Source organism: Trichoderma harzianum (assembly GCF_003025095.1).
Source record: "Trichoderma harzianum CBS 226.95 unplaced genomic scaffold M431scaffold_1, whole genome shotgun sequence".
NCBI classification, from domain to species: domain Eukaryota; kingdom Fungi; phylum Ascomycota; class Sordariomycetes; order Hypocreales; family Hypocreaceae; genus Trichoderma; species Trichoderma harzianum.
The window spans coordinates 691,685-707,003 of NW_020209249.1; the positions used below are offsets into that span (position 1 = coordinate 691,685).

General features: G+C 46.1%; 6 protein-coding genes across 6 annotated transcripts; 4 read left to right on the forward strand and 2 right to left on the reverse strand.

Moving 5' to 3' along the window:
- The first annotated feature begins 1,124 nt into the window (after positions 1–1,124).
- Positions 1,125–1,756, forward strand: M431DRAFT_502262 (hypothetical protein). The gene is made up of 2 exons (XM_024918131.1): positions 1,125–1,400; positions 1,495–1,756. Exons 1-2 carry the CDS (start codon positions 1,266–1,268, stop codon positions 1,741–1,743), a joined length of 384 nt encoding a protein of 127 aa, XP_024779817.1. The 5' UTR covers positions 1,125–1,265; the 3' UTR covers positions 1,744–1,756.
- Positions 1,757–2,355: 599 nt separating this feature from the next.
- M431DRAFT_502263 (hypothetical protein) lies at positions 2,356–3,610 on the forward strand. Its single transcript, XM_024918132.1, has 4 exons — positions 2,356–2,570; positions 2,635–2,847; positions 2,910–3,154; positions 3,207–3,610. Exons 2-4 carry the CDS (start codon positions 2,824–2,826, stop codon positions 3,244–3,246), a joined length of 309 nt encoding a protein of 102 aa, XP_024779818.1. The 5' UTR covers positions 2,356–2,570; positions 2,635–2,823; the 3' UTR covers positions 3,247–3,610.
- A 641-nt stretch (positions 3,611–4,251) lies between these two features.
- On the forward strand, positions 4,252–7,424 carry M431DRAFT_502264 (hypothetical protein). The gene is made up of 2 exons (XM_024918133.1): positions 4,252–4,730; positions 4,814–7,424. The coding sequence occupies exons 1-2, from the start codon at positions 4,294–4,296 to the stop codon at positions 7,182–7,184; spliced, it is 2,808 nt and encodes a 935-aa protein (XP_024779819.1). The 5' UTR covers positions 4,252–4,293; the 3' UTR covers positions 7,185–7,424.
- A 356-nt stretch (positions 7,425–7,780) lies between these two features.
- M431DRAFT_476677 (hypothetical protein) lies at positions 7,781–8,414 on the reverse strand (the record flags this gene model as incomplete). Its single annotated transcript, XM_024915485.1, has 2 exons — positions 7,781–7,862; positions 8,011–8,414. 2 exons carry the CDS (start codon positions 8,412–8,414, stop codon positions 7,781–7,783), a joined length of 486 nt encoding a protein of 161 aa, XP_024779820.1.
- Positions 8,415–9,175: 761 nt separating this feature from the next.
- M431DRAFT_247 (hypothetical protein) lies at positions 9,176–9,574 on the forward strand (the record flags this gene model as incomplete). Its single annotated transcript, XM_024913754.1, has 1 exon — positions 9,176–9,574. The coding sequence occupies one exon, from the start codon at positions 9,176–9,178 to the stop codon at positions 9,572–9,574; it is 399 nt and encodes a 132-aa protein (XP_024779821.1).
- Positions 9,575–11,104: 1,530 nt separating this feature from the next.
- On the reverse strand, positions 11,105–15,272 carry M431DRAFT_476679 (hypothetical protein; the record flags this gene model as incomplete). The annotated part of the gene is made up of 6 exons (XM_024915486.1): positions 11,105–13,186; positions 13,225–13,829; positions 13,948–14,122; positions 14,226–14,507; positions 14,558–14,858; positions 14,911–15,272. 6 exons carry the CDS (start codon positions 15,270–15,272, stop codon positions 11,105–11,107), a joined length of 3,807 nt encoding a protein of 1,268 aa, XP_024779822.1.
- Positions 15,273–15,319: the final 47 nt, after the last annotated feature.

The window sequence follows — 15,319 nt, forward strand, 5'->3', positions numbered from 1 at the left end:
CCGTCGTGGTTGTCCTTGTCTTTGGCGGTCTTGGAGTCCGGCTCGAGGGAAAAGGTTTGTTGTTGTTGCCCGTCGACGTATGTTTGGGCACTTCCGTGTGGCGACTGAGCACGGGACTCAGGGCTCGAGTCACCGCCCACTGGCGGCTGCCCAGCTGGCATTTTCCAGGTGTCGAGCGAAGCTGTTTTTTCTTCTTCAGATTCTTCGATATTCAAACAAGCTTGATCGTATATCAAATCAAAAACCACCACTCAGTCACTTCTCTTCACGGTTCGTCAACGTCGAGTTTCGTGTTCTCGTAACTTGGATCAAATAACGTCGACTATAACTGGTGTCTGTCCCAGAACCCCTGGAATACCTTCTGTGAACCGAAAGAGTTGTCATGATCTGACATTTTATTTACAGGATTTATATGACCCTCATCGGAGAGCCGCAGCCTGCCAACGCGCCGGCATCTCGGGTGGCCCACGTTTACAAACCTCCGAACCATTGAACGATAAGGAGCCCGTCAAGCCCTGATTGCTAATTCAGGGGTGCGCTCCTTTGCCTGTGTTAGCTGGTCAGAGACAACTGAAAGGGCCGCCTCACAGCCCCCGTGCAACGTTCGTTCCCATCCCACAGCCGTGCCCTTGGCGAATACAGCATCTTGCGGAGTTTCAGGATCCGTATTTGTCTGTACGATCCCGCTTGTCCAATCGTGGTCTCGCGTCCCTGCTCCACAACGACGGGCTCTTGATAGACCCCGAGCCACCGTGTGCTTGCTGCTTCTTTTCGGGGTGTCGATAGAGCACGATTCCGGCTTCTTGGTGCCTTGTTTCACCCCGAAGCGCTTCGACTGAGCACTCCGATCCAAGCTTAGCTGGCCCTACCGAGTCGCATAGGTATCGATCTTCATGATCCATGACTCGATTTCCCGGGACCCATAACGTTCTTTATTGAACAAAGTTTGTCACTAGGCTGATCTGTGCATTGGCTTGGACGGGGGGGCTACTATTTCCATTTCGAGATGGTCGACTTTGAGCTTTGACGACAAGCCTTCAAAATGTGAATTTCTCCTGTCTTTGGTCAATCTCAGGACGCACCTTGAACACTGATAAAGGGTGCTAATCAAGCTTTGATGGTAGTTACGAGTACTCTCTTCTGCCTCTCATGTCCGTCTTCTCATTCGACGCACGTCGTTAGCTGAAAAGATCCATTCTGAAACTTTTCCACATCATCACATCACATCATCCTCATTCACATTCACACTCAACAAGTATTCGACCATGGGCTCCGTGGGCTCCGTCGATTCAACTCCTCCCCACAAACCCGCAAAGGAAGCAAGGAAACTTGCATGTCGGCTCTGCCAGAAGCGCAAAAAGAAGTGCAACCGGAAAAGCCCATGCTCTATGTGCATCAAGGTGCGGCACCCAAATACTCTCCGCCCATAGCATACAAGATAAGAGAAGACGACAAAACCGCCGCTGACATATTCCCTCTTTCAACAAATTCCAGCTCAAAGTCGTTTGTCAGCCAAGCGCACCAGCCGCGCCGCGCAAACGCAGGCAGTCGACAAAGGACTTGTTTGCCCGGCTGGCCTGGTGCGAGGAGCAGCTAAGGCGGAATCTTGAGTGCCGCCAGTGTCTTGAGTGCACGTCGTCGACGGAAAAGTCGACTGCTGAAATAGCAAAGAGGCTTTCAGAGATTAAAGCTGATCCAAATATCTCTTCTTCCACAACATCCACGCCGGCTACTGAATCATGACCTCTCTTTTCATGTCCAATTTTAGCAGAGCTGAGAATTGGGCAACATATACCTTTTTTAATGTATTAATAAGAAACGTTTTTCTTTTTTTTCTGTCATTCAGGATACCAAGAATGCAATACTGGTGGTTTACGCTGCGATATGAAACGCTGCCAACCACTTCTCACTCTGATCCCTCAAGAATCTCGTGAAATCATAACCGTTGAACAACCCTCGAAAAAAAGCTGGGGGATGGCCTCTTCTTCGTTATTCTAAAAGTGGAGAGCCTCGTTTTCATCGCCTTTTATTGGTCTCTTTCTCATCCCTAATTGCCTCTTTTGGGACATGCGGAGTAGGCGGACGAGCAGGGATCAGCGACGGACTTTGTCATTAATTCCCTAGCTTCGCGAATCAGATGAGGCTTAACCAGCCCGGCCCGTCAAATACGCGGAAAAGGCACTCTAGTCTCTGTTGATACTACTACATTAGCTAGAGTGTGGCATGATGTGTCGTTGCTGTGTCGCGTGAATTACTATATTGGATTGGATGCTTTGCGTGTGGGACGGCCCAGCTGCTTTGCTCTATTGTCGCAGGCTACGGGGTAATTAGGAAGACTCACACTGTTTCACACGGGCTGAAGCTCCCCTTTTCATGACACAATCGGGCATATACTGAGTGGCGATGGACATTGCAAGTCTCCGTCTGCGTATAATCCATCTCCAGCCCCGTCTTTGTGTCGGGTGCGGATAGCTTCATCTCTCCGATCAAGCACCCTTTTGAGAAAAGTTTGTCTTTACGTCGATGTTACACCATATTGCTGTGTAGCTATCTGTTGCTTACAAATGACTGTATGAGATAACGACATCAATATTACCTTAATCTCAGCATAGAATGACGATAGTATCTTGTTAGTGTTTTTTAGGTTATTCATCTTATCTTCAACTATACGTGATGGATGAATCGCCAAATTGTCCCGTCGTTTCTCGTTTTTTTTCTTCCCACGCTCGAGTGCTCTACTTAGCCGTCCGAATTATCTCAGGGAGCCTCTACACTTTTATCCTGTGCTTTTCAGCTAGGAGACTATGCGATGTATGCGGCTTCATGGACGGCCTCATCGTCCTCTTGGTATGTAGCGTCTCACGAATTCATATACCACCACCCAAGATTTAATCTAACAATCTTTTCAGTGTCTGCTTTCCTTGACGTATAGTACCGTGGATCTCATTTACCCTTCGCTGTTGGATTCGAAATTAAGTATTTATGCGAGCACGCGGTTTCGTTGCGATATTATACTATGTCTTGCTTTTACGATTGCTTCGACGGCGTTGAGGAGAGATATTTTGGAAAAGGAGTATGAGGATGTGTATTGGGAGAGAGATGCTAGTTTGGATGAGATGCGGCGCATTTCGTCGATTTTAGCTGGCTTTGCGAGGTGAGTGTGAATGACTGAGTTGGTGATGAATGATATTGATGTGTTTTAATAGTACGTTTCATATGGGCATTTGTGTGTGGCAGCCCCTATAAGACATGTTTGTGAGAACGATTGATATCGAGTTTAATGAAGCCTTCGCGGTGGATATGAGTTTAGTATTTGCCGCACAATACGATGATACGCCTTTACGAGACGCTGGATACTATTAAAATATATCTTGATTGATTAGTTGAGGGTTATAAGATATTTCACGTTATATCAGAGTGTCGATAATATTAGAGTGTTGATAATATCAGAGTGTTAATGTTAGTGGCCTGGAAGCTGGGCGTCTGCTTAGAAGCACGCAAGTCAAGTTAGTTTTTGTGACTTGAACAAGCTATATCAAGAAGAAGCCTCCTCTTATTTGTTGAGGCGCTAAGAGATGACTACAGTCTTTAGTGTGTACATGACTGCGTGGTAGTGGTTACTAGGTAGTATTCATTCTACTCTTCGACTGGATTACTCTTCGGTAAGACTCATATGCATCGTGGAATTCATATGGGTCCATTAAAATGTCGTTTTATGAAGAATATCGCGGAAGTAGTCATCATTTAGAAAGAGAAATTCTGGCATATTTTCTTTTTTTCTAATTAGGAAAAGAACTTGAGCCAAATGATATTTTATCAAGGTGCTCTCATATTGCTCGAGCTGTTTCATATGTGGCTCATTGAGTGAGTGAATGGGTACATCTGCTGGTGCCAATAACAGCATGGGAAATTATCATGGAAGTGATGAGATCTCTTTCAATTATCCGCTCATCCTCCCTGGGAAAACATATTTGTTGAAGTCATTCGGTGAGTGAGAGTGAGTAGCCAGTTCCACAAAAACTGGTTTCTAGTTCTATAAAAATACAGCCATGGGCTCTTATATATAGATAAATGAATATTATTACCGGGTAAGATTGGGCATCAATAAGACAGCCTCAGCTTCAGACTTCAGCCTTGAACGCGGCTAAAAGGATCAACCAACCACATCAAAGACAGGAGAGGCGCTTTAGGCAGAAGAGCGGGGCTGTGTAAGATGTATGATTCAAGCATCACAACAACTGAACTGTATTTGAGCCGATTCCTTCAATACTGCAGCAGCCCGATTGCTCGGATATGGACCCAGTCAACGCTGTCGGCATAGCGGCGGCAGTGGTCCAGTTTGCTGACTTTGGCTTTCGCCTTGTAAAAAGTGCGTGGGAGCTGTATAAGTCTCCCTCTGGCCAAGCATCCGAATACATTGAACTATCCGCCGTGTCTCAGGACCTCTCAAGCCTCGCTGATGCCGTTAAAGCCAAGCTCGACGAGAGTCAAGGGTCAATAGGAGAGGTTTTCACTCGTCTGTACCGCGAATGCAAGGCAACCAACGATGAGCTTCAGAGCATCCTCAGCAATCTCAGGGTAAAAGCTGGCTCCAACAAGATAGAACTAGCTGCAGATGGCTTGCGAGTTGCGTTCAGACAAGTTGCAGCCGCTGGTGACATTGAAAAGCTGGCAGATCGCTTGAGCCAGATCCGCCAGCAGATGGACGTGGGTCTGCTGTATCTTTTATTGTTAGTCAAACCCCCACCCTTCTCAAGCAACTCGCATTTGTCATGCAGAAAGCCGGGCTAACCTTGTTCTTATGGTCGATCAGGGATGAGGCTGGTAAAAATGGCGTAGAGTTGCGCCAGTTTGCGAAGCAACAAGCAGATATGATTGCTACTCTGGATCGAATCGACACCACTACCAAACAGTTCAGTACAGATATCATTGATCTCATCGATACGTGGCCAGTGATTCACCAGACAGAGACTGATGAGATGGTGCGTTATGTGCTCAACAATAAGAAGTGGACAAGCAAATATGCAAAGCAAACGGTGTTTGACGAGTTTCGAGACGATGGGAAACACATAAAACTGTGTCAGAGTCTGTCCTTTGAGTCGATAAGCCATCGAGAGACGAGCATTCCTAAGCGACACGCGGAAACTTTTGAGTGGATTTTTCACGAGCCACGGATATCAGATGATGGCCACGCTCTCTGGTCAAGCTTTCCGCAGTGGTTGCAGACAGAGTCGCCAGACATCTACTGGATTACTGGTAAACCAGGTGCTGGAAAGTCCACACTGGTCAAATTCATCTCACGAGACCCGAGGTTTGAAGCTCTGCTACAGGAGTGGGCAGCAGAGTCTCAACTCCTCATTATTACCTTTTACTCTTGGACGGCGGGAGTGAGTAGGCTTCAGAAGTCTCAAGAAGGCCTTTTTAGAACCTTTTTATTCGAGGCTATCCAGAAGCGGCCTCAGCTTGCCATTGACATTTTCCCTGCGCGGTGGTTTCTTCTCCAATCCTTCGGTGAAAGGATTAAATTGCCAGCTCTGACGATGGATGAGCTGAGGACTGGCTTTCGGAATCTTTTATCTGCAACCGGCAACGGACTGAAGCTAGCCCTTCTTATTGACGGCTTAGATGAATTTGACGAGGACCGCCACGAGGACCACCGCGATTTGATTCATCTTCTCCGTGAGGCCAATGCCGAGACTGGGGTGAAAGTTTGCGCCAGCAGTCGACCATGGAACATCTTTAGAGACGAATACGGACAAAACCCTATGCTGCAACTCGAGAATTTAACCCAAGAAGATATCAAGTCGTTCGTCCAGGAACAGCTCCAGCTCAGCCCAGGTTACCGCGACTTCGCCGACACCAACCAGCAAGCCGCTAGCAAGATCATCACAGACATTGTGGACAAGTCACAAGGCGTCTTTCTATGGGTATCTGTTATTTCGCGCTTGCTACTGAATGCGCTCCGGGATGGAACCGCCATCTTGGAATTGCAGGCTACGATTGATAATGTCCCGGGCGAGGTTGCCGACTTGTTTCGTTACATCTGGAACCGAACTAGCAACCGATTTCGCGCCGAGGCATCGCAGTACTTTAGACTCATGAAACTTTGTCAGGAATATGGAATTCATCTATTCGCTCTGACGTTGTGGTTTGGTGATGCACAATTTCCCGTTGATTTCGATGCTGCTTGTGTCACCAGCACCTATCTGACGGGTGCCGTCAAAACGCTAGAACGAAAAGTGATGAGCCGCACCGGAGGCTTGCTTGAACTTGTATGTGACAATGACGACCACATCAAACCACCGAGAGATGTTCGCGTGGATTACATGCACCGGACGGCAAACGATTGGGTTAATGATAACTGGGCAAGCATTACTTCGGTGGCAGATCCTGGCTTTGACCCTTACTTCTGGTTCGTCAAGGGCCAATCACTGAGCGCAGTCTTTACCACCAAGCCGAATGAAAGCAATGTTAAGTTTCTCGCACGCTGGAAGATTGTCTTCACCATCGCCTCACTCGTCTCGGAAACCCACCCGGACATGGGGACCCTCGTGACTGCTCTTGATCGCCTAGACCAGCACTTGGCCAGCCACACGCATGTATATCAAGGCGGAGGCTACCACAAGGTGCATCGTGGGATATTATCGTCTGTGAGTGACACTCGATATGTCCGTGTGGATTTAATGCAGGAGATGGGCATTCCAGAGCTAGGTTGCGCCAGCTTCCTCGAATTTGCTGCCCGAGTGCCTATTCCTGCCTATCTAAAATACAAAACTCAAGAGAACCCCCTAGTATTTTCAGCCGAAGGTAATGACTACGAAAGAATACTAGACAACGTAATATTTGGTGAGATCTGGTTCAATAATCCCCAGACTCGGCTCGAGATCTTGGACTTTTTGATCCAGGAGAAGTATTGCCGCTCCCTGGAATTGCTCTGCAAAGCAAAGGACAAGGCAAGATACTCTGCTATCAGAGCCCCTGGAACTATTTCTGACGAACACCCTTTGTATGTCCACTTTATGCGGGCCCACAACTTACTTGAATCTCGGATATCCCAAGCTGCTGGTCTAGCTAGCCGGGACGGAGTAGCTGTTGGCGGTAGGCGTCACAAAATGCTGAGGCCGAGAATGAGAAACGGACTTCGGGTGTTCTTTAAGGAGACATTTGGCCAAAAGCAGAGCTAATGAAGGTGGTCCGGGAAGTCGAACAGTGAACTGAAGACAGACCTTTGGGGGACGAACCACTTCGAGTGTCGTGAGTCTCGTATGATAGAATGGGTTTAGACGTACTTGATGCATAGAGAAACGGTAGATACACAAGACTTGCAATATGTACATATATCATCGGGCTTTATTGAACACAAGAATCGGACCAAAGAAGAACTAGCGGCTTATACACTCGACTTGCTGTAGGTGAGGATTAACACAGCCCGGTTCTAGTCCTTTTCACGTGATGCTGTTGAAAAGTTGCAGTCTTGAGTCTTACTTCTATACAGCTTGTTTACTTTACTGGCATGTCGAGATCATCATCATCATCATTGAAATCCTTCTTCTTGCTCAACATTTCACTTGTTCCTCGAGTTTAGGAGCTCGTATTCGGCCTTCCAACCTTGTTAATGATTGACTATTCTAAATATCTAAATGAGTGTGATGAATTGAACATAAACATCAATTCCTGTAAGATGACTGCAGCCTTGTATTCCGTCGTCTTGGAGAACGTTTCTGCAGAGTGCTTCTTGTGTAATGACACCGCATTCCACCATTCCTTCCAACCGGCACCTTCAGGCCTTATCCGAATCGAGTACATTTTTCCGCAGCGCCATATCGAGCTGGACCGCAACAAAGGCCAATTCTGTAGACAAGCTATTGCGGTTATGTCAAGGATAGAACATCCTCTAGCAAATTCCATTACAGCCACCGGTGCTGCCCACTGCATTAACAGTAAGGATACCATTGGCGTCATCGTTTCCTCCTTGCGTTGCGTCAACAGGGACACTACCGCATTTCTTACATCCGTGGTTTTGCAAGTCCTTCAGTAAGATTTTGAACAAAATGCCCGTTTTCAGCACTGTTGCCCTGTAGAAATGCACATAGGCCGTTTTTGAGCTTAGATTCGATACAAATAATGTGTTCACCAGGTCGGTAGATGCGGTTCTCATCAAGACCTTGCGAGATGTTGACTATATCGCTAAGGCTGCCAGCAATTCCCGGGCAGTTACCGCTTCCGTTGCAGTTCACTCCAGCGTGGACAAAGGCAATGCTGGAAGCTACTAGTAGGGCCGTAGAGAAGTACATGATGATTGTGGTGTAAACAGTGGAGTTGGTAGATATGTGGCTAGATATACCAGTAGATTGGTGAGCTTGTAAAACAGCAAGTGAGTAAATAAGGCAGTGGTTGAGTAAGTGGGTTGTCATTTGAGAGATGGAAGTAGTATGAGGCTAATATATATCATTATAGGATACTAGTATGATATCTAATACCTCGCATAGTTATAAATAAGAAGCATCATCGGAGAGACTGGATCACTGAAGGGGAAAGAGTACGCGACATATCGGAAGAAAGATGAATTCCGTATTATGGGCACGGTGAGAATAATGAACCGCCTTTCACTGAGGTAAAATCATGCGTCAACTGAACAAATAGAACAGAGACAGAGATGATTGTACAAAACAGGGGCAGAAAGGGAAAGAGTATGCGATGCAAGAGAAGAACAACTGAACTAATATTATGAATACGATAGGAATAATGAATAAGCTTAAGCTTAAATGGGAAATAAACCCAACTGTAAGCTCAGCATGTAGAGCGGAGATGAAATATTAGAATAAGGTAAGATTGGTTGTAAGATTGTAAGATCTGTGCAAGGGTTTAGCAGAGTCTCATTTGAGTGGAGTGCAGTATAGAGTTGACACATAGTCGGTATGATCATTATACGCTATATCAAATAGAGGAATTCTTACGGCAGTTACACGAAAAGTATATGCTATAACAATGTATATGTTGAGTCATAATACTCGATATAGATTACTTGAAGAGAGTCAAGTATAAATATGAGCAACATCCCATCTACAATAGATCAAACTCACCAAACAAATTCAGGATATAAGCTTACAATCTGAACCCACAACCTCAATCTACACAAACTGTTCAGTTTTTCTGACACTATTCATCTGACAAAATGCGACCATCTACCCTCCTTGCTCTAGCCAGTGCAGTTGGCTATGCTGCCGCAGGTGTTAACTGCAATGGTAGCTCCAACTGTGCTGGGCTTTCGTTCAGCCTTTCAAACTTTGTCCAGCTATCCCAACAACTTGACGAAAACCGAATCTACCGACCTGGTGAGCACATCATCTGTGCCGAAGGAGCCTTTGGCAATGGAGCATGTGCCTTCTTGCAGGGCAACAGCGCTGAGAACGGGCACTTTGTCAAAATTCTGCTTCAGGATCTGCTTAATTATGGATGCAAGAAGTGTGGCAGCATTCCTGTTGATGCCACTCAGGGAGGAAATGACGATGGTAATGGAATTCTTACGGTCAATGCCGTGGGTAGCACTGGTGGCTGCAACGGAATTTGTTAGGTAACGGCCTAGCATGAACTTTTATAGTTGCTACAGCTTGTCTACAGATGGAGGGATGGGGGAATGATTGACTGTTGTAGTCAAAGGGGGTTATACTTTAGAAAAGATTATCGGGGATATCAAATCAGTCAGGTTAATAAACTCGATTATCACCACCTTCAGGGGCATTTAAGCAACTGGATGCGTAAGTCTGGTTTATACTCGTACTTCTGGCTTGTGATCTTAGAGTCAAGTCCTATGTCTGCCTCTCTATAGAGTATTCAGAGGTGAAGCCCAGGAGCTAGAAGCATTTCATAGGTTCTAAGGCCGGACTATTTTGTGTTAAAGAAAGCTAGGTGCGGGAGACGGAACTCAGGGAGACAACATAAGGGACACAGACTCAGCCCAGTGGATACATCAGGGAATGGATGACGTTGAGTTTCCTCAGCCCGCCAACCTATCGGCTGGTGCCCGGCCGGATAGTAAGCAGCATGCTCGTGAGAGAAGCAGTTTTAGGCTAGCTCGGAACATCGCGAACCCCGAGCGACAGGCCGGAGATCGACGTCTTAAATAGCCCACCGGGGGTTGGCAAAGCCGCAGCCGCAGCCGAGGCCGCTGTGGAGTCGTGTAAGCAGGCCGGTGGATTTCATTACCTAGTCGTAACAAAGGTGCTTTTGGAGCAACGGTCTGGAGTGGCTCATTGATGCAGAACAGTCAGCACGAATTAAGAAAATCGGACAAGAAGACAATTCCGACGGACACAAGGCATGGGGTTTATAGGCATGGAAACTGCATTTATGGAAATGGGACAGTTTTAATGATATCCCATAATGGCAGCTGAGACATAGGCGGGAGCGTATCGTATTGTCTCCTTGCATCGCTGCCCAATCTTTGGGACATTCGCCAGTATGAGGAAGCATTGAGACGCATCTAACTAATTTACTCCAGTCTCACTACCACTATCTACTGCGATATCATAGACGAGGCAAATGGAATACATACTTTGTGAGCAATCTTTTACACGGGCATTGAACTCTCCAATACCTCACATTGCATAAATATCATGGATACACAAAATCAACTCGGCTTCAATTCTTGTTCGTGAGAATACGTAACCCTACTAAGCGGCACTTTTTGGATTAGGTAACATACATTTCATCTCATCCGGGTTTTGTTTTGTGGAACGGATGCTGTGAACAAATAACAAAGGAATAAGTGTCACGATATTAAACATATTCTTCATATACTATAAGTATGCAGCCAATGGTAAAGTGAGCCGAGAATTCTCGTATGAGTGGCCACCGATCGTTTGGTCTTTGACTATTGACATTTAATCTATCAACAAGTTAGATGTATTTGAGGCTGAAATAACAACTGTGAGGTGGTTACTCTACCTTTGAACCCTCTTGTTATACTGTAGAAAGCTATACAGATTGATTAAGAGAGAGATACAAAATACTGTTTAAGTAAACCAATAATAGCCTTATGCTCTTCCTTTACTTCCCATGTCAGCGGCTTCCAGCCTTCCGAATACTTTGAATCTATATCAACCTAGCCTGTGCCGAGCAAAAGCTTGACCACAGCCTCGTGCCCCCGCTTTGTAGCTAATTCTAACGCTGTTTGGCCTTTGAAATCCTTTAAATTGACCTCGACCTGGCCTGTGTTGAGCAACAGCTTGACTACAGCCTCGTTTCCATACAGCGCGGCCAACATCAACGCTGTCCGGCCACCCCGATCCTTTAAGTTCATCTCAACCTGGCCTGTGCCGAGCAAAAGCTTAACTACAGCCTCGTGTCCAAGCCCCGCAGCTAATGATAACGCTGTATGACCATTATTGTTCTTTGAGTTGATCTCAACTTGGCCTATGTCGAGCAATAGCTTAACCACAGCCTTATATCCCCACCCCGCAGCCGATGATAACGCTGTAGAACCATCATCATTCTTTAAGTTGATCTCAACTTGGCCTGTGTCGAGTAATAGCTTAACCACAGCCTCGTGTCCCCACCTTACAGCTGATGATAACGTTGTATAACCATCATCATTCTTTGAGTTGATCTTAACTTGGCCCGTGTCGAGCAATAGCTTAACCACAGCCTTATGTCCCCACCTCATAGCCGATGATAACGCTATTTGAATATCATCATTCTTTGAGTTGATCTCAACTTGGCCCGTGTCGAGTAATAGCTTAACTATAGCCTCGTATCCAAACTTCGCGGCCCAGCAAAGTAGCGTATTGCCCTCATAGTTCGTTGAATTGATCATTTCTGGGTGGACTCCGGCTATTATAACCTTGAACAGAACCTCGTGTCTATTTCTTGCTGCATATAATAACGAATGGAAGTTCCCATGACTTTTAGTAACGAAGTCAATCTGACCTGTAGCAAGTAAGAGCTTGACCAGAGCCACGTCTCCATTCCTTGCAGCTAATGACAGTGCTGTCATACCCGCTCCATCTTCCACATTAATGTCAACTTGTTTCGTAGCAAGCAAGAGGCTAACCACAGCCTGATGCCCCCCCTGTGCAGCTAATAATAGAGGCGTTTGTTTGTTTATATATTTTGCATCGATCTTAACCCGACCAGTAGCAGTAGCAAGTAAAAGTCTGCACACACCCTCATGCCCATTCCGTGCAGCCCATGCCAGCGGTGCCATTTCAGAACCATCTTTTAAATCGATTCCAATGGTGGTACCACCATCGCTCTGCAGGATGGCGTTCATCACTCCCTGAATATTATACCTTGCTGCAACGTGGTCAAGATGGGTATTGTCTGTTGGGCAACCATCTGAATATCGATGCATCTCATTGTAAATTTTTGTCCAGATATCCAGTATATCATTTGATGGCCATTCAAGCAAGCTTAATACCCCCTCTGGCGTGATGCCATAGTCATCACTTTCCTTTAGGTGTGCCACCCATGAAGAAATAGCGTAGCGCAGGAAAGGGAACTCAGCATACAATTTTTGTCTTTCGTAGTTTTTCAATTGTACGATTTCTTCCATCGCAAAGTATTTAATGCAAGTCTTCGATAATTCCAAGTGGGACATTCCAGTTGCTGCATAGGGCGTTGTCGAATCTCCAACGATCTCTTCAACTAGCTTCGACAGGCCTTTGTCGATGAAAAAATCTTTGACCGACTGGTGAATGAATTGGACAATCAGATCGTCCCCCGTTGTGACCTCAGCAAGCCCTCGACTGAGCTTCACAATCTGTTTCTTCATGCGATCATCGTCTGGTATATAATCCTCTGCATTTTGGCATGCGTTCAATGAGGAATAATCAGCTCTGACAGCCATAGCCCACCGTAGTTCACTAACCGACAATGGCCGCGTGGCAAAGCAAACCCACTTGATTAGTTTTAGAGATGCTGGTGTCATATTGTGAATGAGTCTTTTATATAGCTCGTCGAGGTCTTTTGGGATAGAATGCACTGCCGCCATGATCTTGGCTGGCCCATCGCCATTTAGTCCAAGATCTACACCGATTTTCACTACCAGCTCTGCCCATAAAAAGACGCCAGAAGCACGATCTATAATCAAGTCTGGAATCGTGATTGACATTGATTCTCCATATGGGAATAGTTCGGACCGTACATAAGTGGAAATATCACCTCGGTTCTCCCTCTCAAGGCATACCTCCAATAAAGCAGTAGAGCTTAGTATTGGGTAATGACGACAGCTGAAACAGATCCGGAGTTTATTGCCGTAAGTAGACAAGGCGTGATCCTTTCAGTCAGGAGTTTAAACTTCTTGACAAGGTCTTTTGCATTTATTTCGCCACACTCATCCAGAGCATCAACAAACAGCCAGACGGAACGAACTGCTAAGACTCTCGGAAGAGACGACTCTAAGAAGCGCCATAGATCATTGGGATCCCATTTCCATTTCTCCTGGTAGTTGCCCATATCCTTGCTCTTTTGTGTGAAATCATCAACAAGGTCTGATAACGCATTAGGTGCCTGCTTGAGAACCTGATGGAGAAGAGATCGGAATAGGCCAAACGGGGTCTTTTGAAGTTCATCTCCACGGTCGTGGAAGAAGAAAGAGAGAAAGATATCGCCATTTGCTGTGTTATTTGTTGTGCTGGAAAGATTCTTTTGGTAACTAAAGGCATATTTGAGAAGTGTGGACTTCCCGGAGCCTGGCTTCCCTTTGATCCAGAAAAGTCCATGGTTAGATGCAATCCATCTGATATACGTCTCATGGTGAAGAAGCCATGTGCATGTTCCTGAGGTAGCGTCGTTGACGCCAGAGGAACGGGTTTGCATATGCTCGAAAGCTAGTGATTGCAGACAGTTCCGTATTTGTTCTGGTGATATTTGACGTAATGGATCTATAAGGTTTCCATACCGTTTCTATTGAAGCTGGTTGACATAGAGCATAGATTAGTCACGTACGTTTACGTTCTTGAGTTTGCCGTGCCTCTCGGACGAGGCTTTGAATAAGCTCCACCACTTTTTCATATTCATCATCTTCTGGTCCAAACTTGACCATTTCCGAGTGAGTGGATAGCACAGATGAACTGCGGCCCATTCTCCCACTCTCGGCAGTGTATGGCGAAGGATTTTGAAACTAAAACAGCGGCTGGGCCTGCTATTTTCCAGTTTCCTCTTTCGTCCTATTGTATGTTAGTAAAGTGTAGCTATAATTAGATCATTGGCGATTACGAACAGACCTTTATGGCAGTTGGTGACATGCGGGTTTCGTAAAAGCAGATTATCTTCGACTCTCGAGTTCCCAGTGCCTCCAGGAATTCACGATGCTGAACACTTAAGATTTGTGAACTAAAGAGTCCAATGGACTCCAGTAGAAATCGGTTCGGTCCGTTTTCAACCATAGCAATGAGCGAGCTAATGTCCATGCCGTCATGCGGAACACCAAAAAAGGCGATTCCATATACCGCGCGTAAGAGTTTTAGATCCTCCTCGTCTTTTGACTTATAGAGGGATATAAGAGTCTAGTATACTGTGAGTAGACTGCCAAGACAGGCACAGTAAGTGCAAATACCTGCTTGAGAACCAACCCGCCTAAGCTGTGGGCAATGAAAACGATGGGCTTAAATGCTCCTGTAGTCGCCAGCTTTCGAAGGTGCCGATGAAAAGCTGTCCCTAAATCCTCAAGATTCTGGAAACTGTCACTCTGGAAAAGGTTTGAGCTGTAGCCATATATCATAACACGTAAGATGGGTCTGCCGTCTTCTTCTTCAGTTATATGATCCGGAATTGCGTCTCGTAGCCACATATGCTCCCCGTCTCGCTCTTTAAACGATCCGAATGGGTGTCCGCCGAGGCCAGAGATTGCAACAAGACTTGGCAGTGTTAGTATTGTATTAGAGCGCAAGCCATATATAATTTACTCACTCAACTTTATGATCCTGTGGAGGAGGAGTGTACAAGGTTGTGACACCAAGAAAAGCAGTGTCAAGCATCAAACTCCGCGGTCTACTGTGTTGATCCGACGAAGGCACATATAGACCAATCCCGTTAGCCGGATCATGTAGAAGCTCCTGTAGTTGATTGGGAACACTTTGAAAAGTGGCTGTAGCAGTCTGCGATCGCCCATGGATTTCGTTGGCTAAGGACTGAATGACCGGGCCGACATAGCCATTCTCCGTCAAAAAAGATGTCAGTCTGTCGCGATTCCAGTCGTGAGGCACACCTCGCACACGGAAAGTCCGCCTTTCCCTGGGTAAGTATTGGTCGTCAGTCGGAAGCGATGTCATCGTTAAGACGACCTCTATCACGACCGACGCTATGTAGATATTTGTGT

Excerpts from the sequence above, each read along its gene's own strand:
- M431DRAFT_502264 (XM_024918133.1), top strand. The coding sequence starts at position 4,294 with ATGGACCCAGTCAACGCTGTCGGCATAGCGGCGGCAGTGGTCCAGTTT. Across the intron at positions 4,731-4,813 it reads GGTCTGCTGTATCTTTTATT|GGATGAGGCTGGTAAAAATG; the intron begins GTTAGTCAAACC and ends ATGGTCGATCAG.
- M431DRAFT_502262 (XM_024918131.1), top strand. The coding sequence starts at position 1,266 with ATGGGCTCCGTGGGCTCCGTCGATTCAACTCCTCCCCACAAACCCGCA. Across the intron at positions 1,401-1,494 it reads CATGCTCTATGTGCATCAAG|CTCAAAGTCGTTTGTCAGCC; the intron begins GTGCGGCACCCA and ends AACAAATTCCAG.
- M431DRAFT_502263 (XM_024918132.1), top strand. The coding sequence starts at position 2,824 with ATGGACGGCCTCATCGTCCTCTTG. Across the intron at positions 2,848-2,909 it reads ACGGCCTCATCGTCCTCTTG|TGTCTGCTTTCCTTGACGTA; the intron begins GTATGTAGCGTC and ends CAATCTTTTCAG. Across the intron at positions 3,155-3,206 it reads ATTTTAGCTGGCTTTGCGAG|TACGTTTCATATGGGCATTT; the intron begins GTGAGTGTGAAT and ends GTGTTTTAATAG.